Source organism: Amaranthus tricolor, chromosome 3 (genome assembly GCF_026212465.1).
Source record: "Amaranthus tricolor cultivar Red isolate AtriRed21 chromosome 3, ASM2621246v1, whole genome shotgun sequence".
Taxonomy (NCBI): domain Eukaryota; kingdom Viridiplantae; phylum Streptophyta; class Magnoliopsida; order Caryophyllales; family Amaranthaceae; genus Amaranthus; species Amaranthus tricolor.
The window spans coordinates 2,095,995-2,109,746 of NC_080049.1; the positions used below are offsets into that span (position 1 = coordinate 2,095,995).

Here is a 13,752-nt window from a genome sequence, read left to right on the forward strand (position 1 = left end):
AAGGAGAAAATACAAGGCGAAGAAAAAAGAAAAATTATTTTTTTAAAACATGGGTAGCGTATGCAACCCATTGTCATAGTGTACTTACGCCTATGGCACTTGATAAACGTATCCATCGTCTTCATGATCTTAATAATTTTCTTGTCGACATCAATTTTAACAAATTTTGAGTTGCTTTAAAATAATTTAAAATTTATTAAATGACACAATTTCATGGTAAAACTATTTTTATTTGTGGTTAATTTATATACATTAAATTTAGTCAAAGTGATTATTTAATATTTTAAAAAATCAATTAAAAAATATATATAATTAGTTTCATGGTGATAGGACATCATATAAAAGGAGTTAAAAAATTTTGAGATCCATGTACCAATGCTCAATTGCTCACAAGTCATAAGCGCCCCTACAGGCAACCTATACCAACCACACACTTAAAAGTTCAAGTACAAAAATTTTCTTTTCTATTTTACTATAGCTTTTTTTTTTTTTCCTGTTAAATCGCTCATTATAACTCCTTTATTTCAAATTACTTAATTACAATATTAGAAATAAATATATTACACTATATCATTTATTAGTTTTAATTTGTGATTAATTTTTAATTTTAAATTTAAAATACTACCAACTAAGATCTTATCTGATTTGTCTCAATGTAAAGATAATTAATTTTAAATTTGTAATTTTTTTTGATTCGTCTAAATGCAGAGATTATTAAATTTAAACTTTTAAACTTTTTATTATATGTAATTGAAAATATTAACAATTGAATTAAATTTATCTAAATGCGTGAAAAGTCAAAGATATATACAAATATTTTGAAAAACATGTAAATATATTATTGATAAATTAATTCAATCTCCCGCCATTATAATTTATAATTGTGGGACACAATATCTCAACGGTCATTATGAAAATCATATACTTCTACTTTGAAATGATTTTGAATAGCCGACTTCAAGCTTAGTTTTCAAAACAAACATAACAAAATGCTTTTTAAACTACTATCACGGCTATTGAATTAGCATTAAAGAGAAAATAAATTATCTTAAAAAATATATATATTTGGTAGGTATAAATGAATTAAAAAAATTTATGATGTATGATCCATTAAATTATAAATCTGCCTTCAAATATAAAATAATGCAAAATAAATAGCACAATATAAAGTTGCAAATGCCGTAAATTAAGTGACAAGTAGGGAGTACATGCACAATAATCTATATAAGGCTGTGTACTCAGCTTTAAGTTTCAAAGAAGACTATTAAACACAATAACACTATATTTCTTGTTATTATTTAATTTCTAGGTTAATTATACGTACGTTGTAAACTTGATTCGATTAAGAGAGAAAATGGCAGGCTATGCTAATGTCTTGATCCGCAGAAACATGAGCTTAACAGGTTTGATATTTGTACTTTTAACACTTAATAATAGTTTTATGAATGACATTGTGTTAAAGCAACTAACTCTAAAAAAGTTTAAGCTGATGAACGAAGCTTATGTATGTGTTTTATATTTAATTATATTTCATTACGCAGAATTTCTTTGGTTTAATAATGCGGAACTAAAAAAGAAGACTATGGTTTGAGTTTTGAATACTTAGTTTTTCTTATTAATAATCAGAGGACAAACACCCCTATTTATACAAAAGATGAAGAACTCCAACATAGAAATTAGAATAACAAAATATCTTAAAATTCCTAAAATAAAGAGATAATATTCTAACATAATATTTCTTTAAATAAAGAGATGATATAATATCAAGGTTTATTTTGTTTCTTATTTTTCTACACTCCCCCTCAAGTTTGGTCTCACCTCAAGTTTGGTCTCGGGATGACTGAAACCAAACTTGACCTGAAAACTTCATCATACTTTGCTTCGAAAGAGCTTACTCCCCCTGAGAACCAAGGTAGCATTATCGAAGTAGTACAATCCGCCATTTTCAATACCATAACAAATGATCTTCTAGGTCTGGGCATCCTGCACAACACAACAATGAGCGGTCATGAGAACAGTACGATTAAGTTCCTTGGTGAGTTGATTAATGAACAACACAACACAAAGGCCCCTTGTGGTGACCGCGCCGCCGATTCGGTGAACCGGAACCTTGGTGCAGGTCACTCGGTGTTGTGATTTTGATTTTTGTTAAGGCGTTCGAATTTGACCTTTTTTCCTGTTACTGGATTTGTTCTCAAATCTTGATATCTATGGAGGTAAATTGCTGATTTTTGCCTTTTTGTTTTTGGTTTGCTGGAATCATTTCTTTGTTATATGGACTTAGTGTATTTCGTTCATGAATCTAACGGGGGTGGGTTTTTGGTGTTTTTTGAGTCTAAAGACAATGGGTTGTTGGTGGTGACATACCCTTTTGGGTTACTCCTTTACATGCCCAAGATAACGTACCTTGACCTGTTTCTTCATAGGTTTCATTTGGTTGTGATGTTGCTGCAAGTGGTGTTACGGTAGTGATGAACTGTACCTTGCCACCAACCTGGGCAACCTGTACCTTGGTGGCGCCTTTTGTTGCTTTAAATCCTCCCACCAGTCTAGGTAACCGATGAGTTTAAAGCACCCTTCTTTGGTGTGCCGAGAACCACAATAGTGGTCTCATGTTAGTTGAGGTTTTTCTACGATCTCTCGCCAGAATGAAGTGAAATCTGACCGATGTTTGACCATAAGCCCACTCCCTATTTCTAAGAAACTTATTCTCGATGATGATGCACCGGTCATAATACCGCGTCTAGTAATTTCTCGGCGAATGGTTTAATATGCCTTGTCATGGGTTGGTAATGGGTCTTGATTAAGGAGGTCTCAACACTCTATCAAGATAGTCGTTAACTCCGGCTAAAAATCGAAACAACTTTTGTATAAAAGTATTGAAAATCATGATGTCATCCGCATGTTTCATCGGATTAGGCATCCGACGATCAATCTCTTTCCAAATGTCTTGTAGTTTGCTAAAAAGGCTTCAAAGGAATCATCATTCTGCTTTAGAGAGGCTGCCGTTCAACCCCAATTAAATATCTGAAGATCATCGCGACCATGACTTAACAGGTTTTCGATTTCTTTTGATAAGTCTCGAGTAGTAGGATAATCAAGGAATTGATTAAAAATTCCCTTGTCAATATTTCCTACAATCCAAGCTATAACTTTGGAATTTCATTGATTCCATTGGTTATAAAATGGGTTCGTCGAAGGTGGAGGAGTGCGTGGTTGTAAGATAATCAAGCATTCCTCGACTTTTGATTTCAATATGTATCATTCTACTCCAGGTTATGTAGTTATGATATTTAAGTTTTTTGGCCACTTTGAGACTCATAGCCACTAGTTCATTTGATTTATTATTCGTATGCATTTGTTGAAACATTTGAAACATTTGTTCCAACGAGGTCATGGAGACCATTTTTTGTTTCAGTGTTTTGTTCTTAATCAGCCATTTTAGGTAGGTTAGGTATACGACGAAGTCTGAAAAAGGATTTGACCAATCCCAAAATGAACCTTGTGACTCTGATACTATGAATAAATTAATAATGCAGAAATAATAAAGTAGATTAGGGTTTTTGTTTTGAAAAGTTAGTTTTTCTTATTCATAATCAGAGGAAAAACACCTCTATTAATACAAAAGATCAAGAATTTAAACGTAGAAATTAGAATAACACAAAATCTTAAATTCCTAAAAATGAAGAAAAGAATATTCTAACATAATGTTTCCTAGAAAAAAGAGATAATATAATATCAAAGTTTATTTTATTTCTTATTTTCCTACAACATATACCTCGTTATATATCCATGCTGCTAAATGTTGCACTTGAAATGAGGAATATATGGGATTCAAATTGTGACTCTTAAGTCAAGCAAGCTATGATACAATGTCAGGAAAACAAAAACTTAAATTGATGTTTAAAAGTCCTTGATATCTTTTGTACTCTTATCAGATTAAGCAAACAAAAGGGAAAAAAGGGAGTATTATAAGTATCACATTTTTGGCCTTTCTATTTAGCTATTTCCTTACCAATATAGAAGTTCTTCTACGTTAAAATTCAGAAAATAGGTCTAGGGCTCTAGGCAATCAAAATAAGGAGATAACCCACGTACAAATCCAAAGGAGGTTCATTACTAAAATCAATTAGTAGTAGTTTGAGTTATTTCTCAAGTTTATAAAGTGATGTATATATACTCTTCTCTTTCTCTGATGCGGAACAACCAACATGTATAGGTAACAAATGGACACTTCAACATTTTAAATGTTTATGGGCTAATATTTTATATGCTTTGCTAATCTTAAAGTAAGATATTGTCAAGGAACCAACTCAATCAAAAGCTTAAGCTGATGGAAGAGACCCCGGGATATGTTATATACTCTAACATGCCCCCTCACACGAGAGCCCTGGGCTAGAAGTGTGGATGCGCATAGGTGCTGAATATTCCACTTTAAATGAGGAGTGGTTGAGATTTTAACCCGTAACCTCTTGTCACGTTGGCTTTTAATATCGTGTTAAGGAACCAACTCAACTAAAAGTTTAATCTGATGGTTGAGGCCCCATGATATCTTATATACTCTAACAGTATAAATTAATATGTATATTTTTCCATATTTAATTTGAAATGTTTATATGTACAGGAAGCAAGGGTTCTTCACTAGGGCAGAATCTACAACCTTCAAGCCTAGACATCAAGGAAATTGAGACCACCAACGAACTAAAAAGGGATAAAGACTCTTATGTGAGAGCTATTTTATCAAGATATACTCAGACGTGGGTCGAGAAGACCAAATACCAGATTGGTGATGATTATTTCTCTATTTTTGCCTGATTTTTAGCATATTTTCTCTTCATAATTATAATGTAGTACGTATAATTTAAATTAATAAACTACGTACCATATTTGTTAATAAGATCTGATGAAGACATAAGGGGTCAATCCAAGATTTAAAGGATGGGGTTGTATAACATTATAAAATATCTATTTTTGATAAATTTGTTATCGTGTTTGTACACAATAAAACCCGTATAAGAGGAGATTTGGCTACACATAAAACTAGTGAGGTTTCATTTTAAAACCAATTGGTAATAGGAGTAGCCCATCAAATTTATATATGTTAGTCAACTTCTCGCTGATTCTAAATTTAATATATGGGATTACATATGAGTTATCGATAATTTTAATATATGCTAAAAATAAATTCGAAATTTATATCAAGAAAGCCTAAGATAGGCCGGGTTGCTACAATGAAGCAGAACAATGAGACAAAATTCAATAACTTGTAACACCATATCACTATAATAGTCACTGCTACGTCCTCATCAACTTAGTTTTTACGGGCACTCTCTTGAGAGACCGTCTTTTATAAAAAAGGTTCTAAAAAATTCAGTGTAAATCTAATTTATGTTAATTTTTTTAAAAAAACTGACGCGCATGTATAAAGTGGAATGTGAAAAGTTGCTTAATATATTTAGGGTTATAACAATATTTATTTGGTATTATAACATAATATATTTGGTGTTATACCAGCATATATTTTGGGGGTTATAACAAAATTTATTTGGGGTTATAACATACTCCTAATATATTTGAAGTTATGACAATATATATATATATATATATATATATATATATATATATATATATATATATATATATATATATATATATATATATATATATGTATATATATATATATATATTTGAAGTTATAGAATAATATATATCGGGGTTATAACAACATATCTTTGTGGTTATAACATAATATATTTAGAGTTGTAACAATATATCTTTGGGGTTATAATTTAACATAATATATTTGGTATTATAAACATACAATACCCTCAAACACAGACCATTATATGCCCAACTACATAATTTTAAAACTCCCAAATACATAATACTATAACCCCAAACAAAGACCATTATATACCCAAATATATGATGTCATAAATCGAAACACAAACCATTATCTACCCACTATATAATGTTATAATCCTAAACACAGATTAATATATGCCCAGATATATAATGCTATAACCTTAAATACATAATATTATAACTACAAATATATATTGTTATAACCCCACATATATTATGTTATAACCTCAAATATATATATATATATATATATATATATATATATATATATATATATATATATATTTATATATATATATATATATATATATATATATATATATATATATATATATATATATATATATATTGTTATAACTTCAAATATATTATTTTATAACTCCAAACAAATTATGTTATAGCCCCAAGTAAATATTGTTATAACTCCAAATATATTATGTGACTTTTCACATTGAACTTCATACGCGTGCATTAGTTTTTTTTTTAAATTAACATAAATTAGATTTGGGTTGAATTTTTGAGAGTCGTCTTTACAAAAGATGGTCTCAAGTAAGAATTTGAGTAGTTCTTATGACAAAAACATACTTATATTTATAATAGTCAAATATTATATATGTTTCATTTTGTAAATACTAAAATTATAAATGGACAATAGAAAATGGCAAACAAAATCTATAACTTTACAGAAAAATGAGTCAATTATCTAATTATTAATGCACAAACAATTATTCCTCACAAAATAAGATTTTTTAATTAGCCGAAAAACATTAATTTTTACATAATATACGTTATAAAAAATAAATTGAATAATAAATCAAAACACCATGAGTTATTACCCTAAAACAAATAATATTAACAATAAATATAAATAAAATGAATTAAAAAAACACAAAATAAATTTGACAAAATATATTATAAACAAATAATTTGAATCCCAATGATAACAATAGTTGTTAAATCTTTTTGAGATGGGGTTACAAATGCAACACCATGCAACATATTAGCTCCACCAAATAGAAGATATTATGGGGGGTGACTTTTAAAGTTAATTATTGTTAGCAAGTAATCCGAAACATTGATTATTCAATTACTAAATAATTAAATGATTAAAATGAAATTTATATATTTAACAACACCATATAACTTGTAAAAATTTATATTTGAAAAATTCTACGTCGTAACTTTAAGGTATTGGATTTTGCACATGATAACCAAAGTTTTTTAAAAATCAACACGGTAACCCCGAGGTTTACCCAATTCATCCTCCGTGACCTTTTTATCCAAAAAAAAACGTTTAAAAACGTTAGTTTAGTACATAAAACGATTGTTGTACGCCTATTTAATGCGTAAAATGATTGTTGTACATCTATTTAATCATTTTACCCAATTTCATTGCATCAGAAGTTTATATTTCCCCAAAAACATAAACCCCAATTTTTCCATCTTTCTCCCAAATCACACTTTAGGGTTTATGTTTTGGAGAAATATAAGCTTCTGATGCAATGGGATTAGTAAAAGGGTTAAACACACGTATAACAATCGTTATCATTAGTAAATAAATGTTTCCAAACATAATTTTGGGTAAAAAGGTCATAGAGGATGAATTGGGTAAACCTCAGGATTAACGCGTGAATTTTAAAAAAACTTTGGTTACCACGTGAAAAATCTAATACCTTAGGGTTACCACGTGGAATTCCACTTTATATTTTGAAACAAATTAACATTTAATTTTAATAATGATTATAATTTTTGACTTATTAATAAAAGTTACATGTTTGCATTATTGTTACTCTTTATAATTATTGGTGATGTAGAATTAACCTTCTTGTAATTCATGTAAATTTATTAGTGCACAAAATCTATTTTCTCCTTAACATTATGTAATTTGTTTAGAAATGGTCAAGTTTAGAAATTGTTAATGTGAATGACTCATTATACTTTGTTCCAATTGAAGTAATTGTATAGAAATAACAGGAGAAGGATTTGGAGAGTGTTATAAAGAACGAACCCTAACAATCTGAAAGTTGTAGCCTAAGGTACCTCAAGAAAGGTTGTTCTGTGTAGTGGGATTGGCTATGATTTTGGTGTGGTGACGAACATGGTGATATGGTGGTGCTTGTTTAGTAGAAGGGTTGGTTGGTGGTGGTGGGATAAAATATCTGGTGGTTGTTTGGTAGAGGTGTTAGGTAGTTAGGGTTTGTTTATTCCTTTTTTGTGTGTAAATATGTCAAAATAGTCAAAGGTAACCTGTGTATCATGTTACAATTCATTTAACTCTTTCATTGCAAATAGGAGTAAAATGTTGGACCTTTGTAGAATAAAAGTGAGGTTAGTCCTTTATCTGTAGATAAGATAAAGATTGACCTTTTAGAAACAATTTTATCTAACAAAAATGGGTAAAGTTGCATACATCATCGGACCATAAACCCCTATATAGAAGTCATTTGTCATCCTTTATTTTCGTTGGATGTGTTTTTTATTAAATACTAGTCTAAGAGTAGGGGATAGATGAGAATCAATCTCAGAACTATGCTTGAAAAAACAGTACTTACTCCGATTGGATTCTCATCTAACATGTTTTTGGTGCAGGATATCCGGCAAATTTGGACTTTGATTATGGGGTTCTTAATCAATTGCACCTCTTTTCCATGAACAACATCGGCGATCCATTTATGGAAGGGAATTATGGTTTGCACTCTAGAGATTTTGAAGTAGCTGTTTTAGATTGGTTTGCAAATCTTTGGGAGATTGGTAAACACGAATATTGGGGTTACATTACAAACGGTGGGACCGAAGGAAACCTTCATGGCATACTTGTAGGGTATGTTGGGCAAATTTTATTGAAAGATATATTGTTTATTTTGATTTTAATAATAATATGTATTTCTCCAATTTAGAGTTGATATCTCATTTGCTTTTTATACATTTTCAATTGCACTCAATCTATAAGATCTATAATTGTGTATAATTAAATATTATAAAATGTTAATATTAATAACTTTCATACTGACAAGAATCAAACAAAATCTCATTTGTCTATATTTTGCAGAAGACAGATTTTACCCGATGGAATTTTGTATACCTCAAAAGAATCACATTACTCCATCTATAAAGCTGCACTCATGTATCGAATGGAATGTGTGAAGATTGATACTTTAACTTCAGGAGAGATCCACTGTGCCGATTTAAAGATGAAACTTCTTCAAAATAAACATAAACCAGCTATCATAAATATCAACATAGGTAAACCTTTCATTTGAATTCTTTAAAGTTCAATTTACATTTAATATTAAATTGTCTGAAAGAAAATTTGGTAAAATACTCTTAATTATGATTATAATTATTCCAATTAATCAAAAAAACTCAGCTTAAAATTATGTATATTACAATCAAGATTGTTAGTGAAAACGATGCTATATTAGAGTTCGAACATTTTGTTTCAAACTTCAATATTGTCAAGATCGAATGTATGAGGTTTTGTGACAAAGAAATTACGCTATCAATGATATCGATGTTTGTAGGAGAAAGTAATGCAATAAAACGACACAAAAATTTAACGAGGTTCACCCAACTTAGGCTAGGTACTCCGGTGTGTAGAATCTCTTATATTATCAAAGTAGTTCAAAGAGCTCTCAAATATGGAGAGTTACAATATAAAAGAGATATAGGCTAGTGTTTGGCTTGGGGTGTATTTTTGTGCATAATTACAATTGAAAATGATAGCTCTCTATTTATAGGAGAGATCTCACTAAGTAACATTAAGTACATTAAAACTATGTTTAAATGATAATGAAACATCTCCAAGAACTTGAAGAGTCAAAAACAGCATCCTAGGAGCATCAAGAATTAAACCTTTGCACTTCTTCATTAAGTCCCATAACTCCAATGAATAACTCATACTTCATTACCTCATTAATCCATACTTTTAATCACAATCATCAAGACTCAACTTAATACACCCATTCATGACATACTTATGGGATTCCATCCCAAGAGTCACCACATGAATGCACCCATCAAATGTGCACTCAAGTCACACCACTCATAACAATCTCCACCTTGACTTGAGTTCGCCTAAGTCAATGGAATTCTCTAATTCACTCCAACATAATATAACAACTTACACAACATCATACTCAAAAACAAAAACAAAAACAACACATGTGCATAAACATAGCACATGCACTAAAAATGCCCTCAAAGGGCTCACAAGAGTATGAAATTTAATTACCAATCAAGTCCGTACATCCCATGGACTCATTGGGGTATGTTGGAATTATTCTCAAACTGTCATTTCTTAAAGAAGTATCATCATTTTCATTTTCATGCTCGGTTGAAGTAGTGGACACACAAGCCAAACTAATTAAGGTTGAACCCACAAGCATATACAAGCCATCATTAATGGATCCTTTCAAGAACAAATTAAGACCCTTGCCAACCTTCAAAACTCCACCTTCACCAATGCACCTAAAACCTTCTTTATCCAGAATACTAAGGGAAATTAAGTTTCTATTCATAACTGGAACATGAAGGACTCCGGTCAATGTTCTTACAACACCATCAAACATGATAATTTTAACATCTCCAACACCAACTATATCGGACAACTAGCCTCATTGCCCATAGTGACTTTTCTTCCATCAACCTTTTGATAACTTGAGAAGAAACTAGAGTTAAAAGTTATGTGTCTCGAACATCCCGAATCCAAAATCCAAGAATCACCACCCTTATATTCACTAGTAACAACAAGAGCACCAACATCATATACTTCACCTTCAACGTAGCTAGCTTCGGCGGAGATAGCTTTTGTGGACTTGCTTTCATCGAATTGTTTGGCTTTTAATTTCCAACAATCTTTCTTGAGGTGGCCTTTCTTCTTACAAAAGTTGCAAGTCATGCTCCTTTTGTTCTTACTCGACTCTTTAACAATTAAAGCATCATTGGAAACTCTAAACTCCTTTTGAGCAAATTGAGAATCAATAAGGTCTTTTTGAGTCAAAGCCTTTCTAACATCCTCACTACTCAATGTGTCTCTTCCATATAACAAGGTTTCCCTAAAATGCTTATATGAAGGCGGTAGTGAAACTAACAATAGAATAGCCAAATCCTCATCATCCACTTTTACATCAATATTTTGCAAATTCATAATTATTGAGTAAAATTCATCAAGGTGCGGTTTCATGGGCTTCCCTTCTTGCAATCTGAGATCATACAAACGACTCTTCAACAAAAGTCGATTGGTAACACTCTTTTCCATATAGAGTGATTCCAATTTTTTCCAAATGCCTTTTGAAGTTTTCTCCTTTACAACTTCTCTCAAAACTTCATTAGAGAGACTAAGTTGTATGCGGATAGGGCCTTCGCATCCATTTCTTCCCACTTAGCCTCACTTATGCCTTCGGGTTTCTTCTCCACACTATCTAGTGCTTTATGCACTCCATTTTGTATCAAAATTGCTTTCATTTTGACTTGCCATAAGCCAAAGTTCACACTCCTATCAAACTTCTCAATATCAAGTTTCATTGTAGCCATGTCACACCAATATAACCTCTAAAACACGATAACAACAACTTGGCTCTGATACCAATTGAAAACGATGCTATATTAGAGTTCGAACAATGTGTTTCAAACTCCAATATTGCCAAGATCGAATGTATGAGGTTTTGTGATAAACAAATTACGCTATCAATGATATCGATGTTTGTAGGAGAAAGTAATGCAGTAAAACGACACAAAAATTTAACGAGGTTCACCCAACTTAGGCTATGTCCTCCGGTGTGTAGTATCTCTTATATTATCAAAGGAGTTCAAAGAACTCTCAAATATGGAGAATTACAATAGAAAAGAGATATAGGCTAGTGTTTGGCTTGGGGTGTATTTTTGTGGATAATTACAATGTGAAAATGATAGCTCTTTATTTATAGGAGAGATCTCACTAAGTAACATTAAGTACATTAAAACTATGAATAAATGATAATGAAACATCCCCAAGAACTTGAAGAGTCAAAAACAACATCCTAGGAGCATCAAGAATTAAGCATTTGCACTTCTTCATTAAGTCCCATAACTCCAATGAATAACTCATACTTCATTACCTTATTAATCCATACTTTTAATCACAATCATCAAGACTCAACTTAATACACCCATTCATGACATACTTATGGGATTCCATCCCAAGAGTCACCACATAAATGCACCCATCAAATGTGCACTCAAGTCACACCATTCATAACAGTTAGTATTGAGATTTTATGTAGGATTATTGAAGGAGCAAGATAGAAATCAGCAGAATTGAATCGGCAGAATTGAATCGTAGGATTGTGTGATTCTACAAATATGAATTATAATATGCTTTAGATAACTGAATATGAATTATATTTATTTTATTTAATTAAGTATTAAGATTTAAATAAAAACTTATTTGACTTCATCTAATAACATTTCAAATAAAAACTTTAATAATCTTTTTTATAGTGGAAATCAAGAAAAACTCGAATTTTAGTCGTATTGATAGAATTATTTAGATGTACAAAAGTATAATTTGGATTATATGAAAGAATTTTATAATTGAAACTAACCCTGTAGGATAAGATTGTGAGATTAGGAACGAAAAATCGTGTTATGATCTTACCATATAAATTTTGTAGCTAAGTAGAATCGCACGGTTTTAATACTAACATTAAGATCTTACTTACATTCCGAATCGATAGCCTATTTTTTTATCGTAGAATCGTTGGATCGTAGATGAGAATTCTAACAATCATGGTTATAATTATGAAATGGCTTTGGGTAGTATTCTATACATGCACAAATACAGTCATATGTAAAAGATCAATTAATAATAGTAATTGCTCCTCAATCTTATAATTAAAGTGGTATATTTAATGTAATCTCTTTGTTTGATGTGAATCATTTCACATGTGAAAAACTTAAAAGTTAGTGTTCTTGGACGTTTTAGACAACAAAAAGGATCTTATATAATAAATGTCATTATTGCTTCATTAAAATTCTCAATTATAAAAACGTGGGCCTCTAATACCATATTATAAATAATTGTAAATGCATAATTAATTTTGTTTTTGATAGGAACTACCATGAAAGGAGCCATTGATGATATCGATCATGTTATACAAACTCTGAAAGAGTGTGGCTTCACAGAAAATCAATTCTACATCCACTGCGATGGAGCTTTATCTGGTCTTATGCTTCCATTTCTAAGACAAGTAAATACTACCCTTAATGTAAAATATTTTGTATTTAATTATTTTATTTTTCATCATTTTATGCTTATAAATGGTATTAATGTATCGAAAATAGGGGTCTCAAATCACATTCAAAAAGCCAATTGGAAGTATTAGTATATCCGGCCATAAATTTTTGGGATGTCCAATGCCATGTGGTGTTCAAATAGTGAGAATAGAGCATGCCAATGTTCTTTCTAGAAACGTTGAATACATAGCTTCAAGAGATGCTACAATAACGGGAAGTAGGAACGGACATGCCCCGGTCTTCTTATGGTACGCATTGAACCTCAAAGGATACGATGGAATCGAGAAAGAAGTTCGAATTTGTTTGCGTAACGCTTATTACCTCAAAGATCGACTTAAAAAAGCCAAAATTAGTGCAATGCTTAATAAGCGAAGCAACATTGTGGTGTTCGAGTGTCCACAAGATAAGAAGTTTGTTCGACGTTGGCAGTTGGCTTGTCAAGGGAACATAGCTCATGTGTGTGTTATGTCTCATGTGACTAAACAGAAGATCGATAATTTTGTCGATGAGCTCGTAGAGAAACGTTTAATATGGCTGAGAGATGGAGCCCACAAGCTTGTATGTGTTGCTTCGGAGATTGGTACGGAGAATTGTTCTTGTGGTCTACACAATTAA

At 30.9% G+C, this 13,752-nt stretch overlaps 1 protein-coding gene across 1 annotated transcript; it reads left to right on the plus strand.

Annotated features, from left to right (window-relative positions):
* The first annotated feature begins 1,836 nt into the window (after positions 1-1,836).
* On the plus strand, positions 1,837-13,752 carry LOC130807782 (serine decarboxylase-like). Its single transcript, XM_057673116.1, has 8 exons — positions 1,837-2,119; positions 2,285-2,358; positions 2,427-2,553; positions 4,625-4,786; positions 8,455-8,686; positions 8,915-9,108; positions 12,955-13,091; positions 13,186-13,752. Exons 1-8 carry the CDS (start codon positions 1,837-1,839, stop codon positions 13,750-13,752), a joined length of 1,776 nt encoding a protein of 591 aa, XP_057529099.1.

Coding starts and splice junctions, on each gene's coding strand:
- LOC130807782 (XM_057673116.1), top strand. CDS start 1,837: ATGACTGAAACCAAACTTGACCTGAAAACTTCATCATACTTTGCTTCG. Junction 2,120..2,284: donor GAACCGGAACCTTGGTGCAG/GTCACTCGGTGT, acceptor ATATGGACTTAG/TGTATTTCGTTCATGAATCT. Junction 2,554..4,624: donor AAATCCTCCCACCAGTCTAG/GTAACCGATGAG, acceptor TTATATGTACAG/GAAGCAAGGGTTCTTCACTA.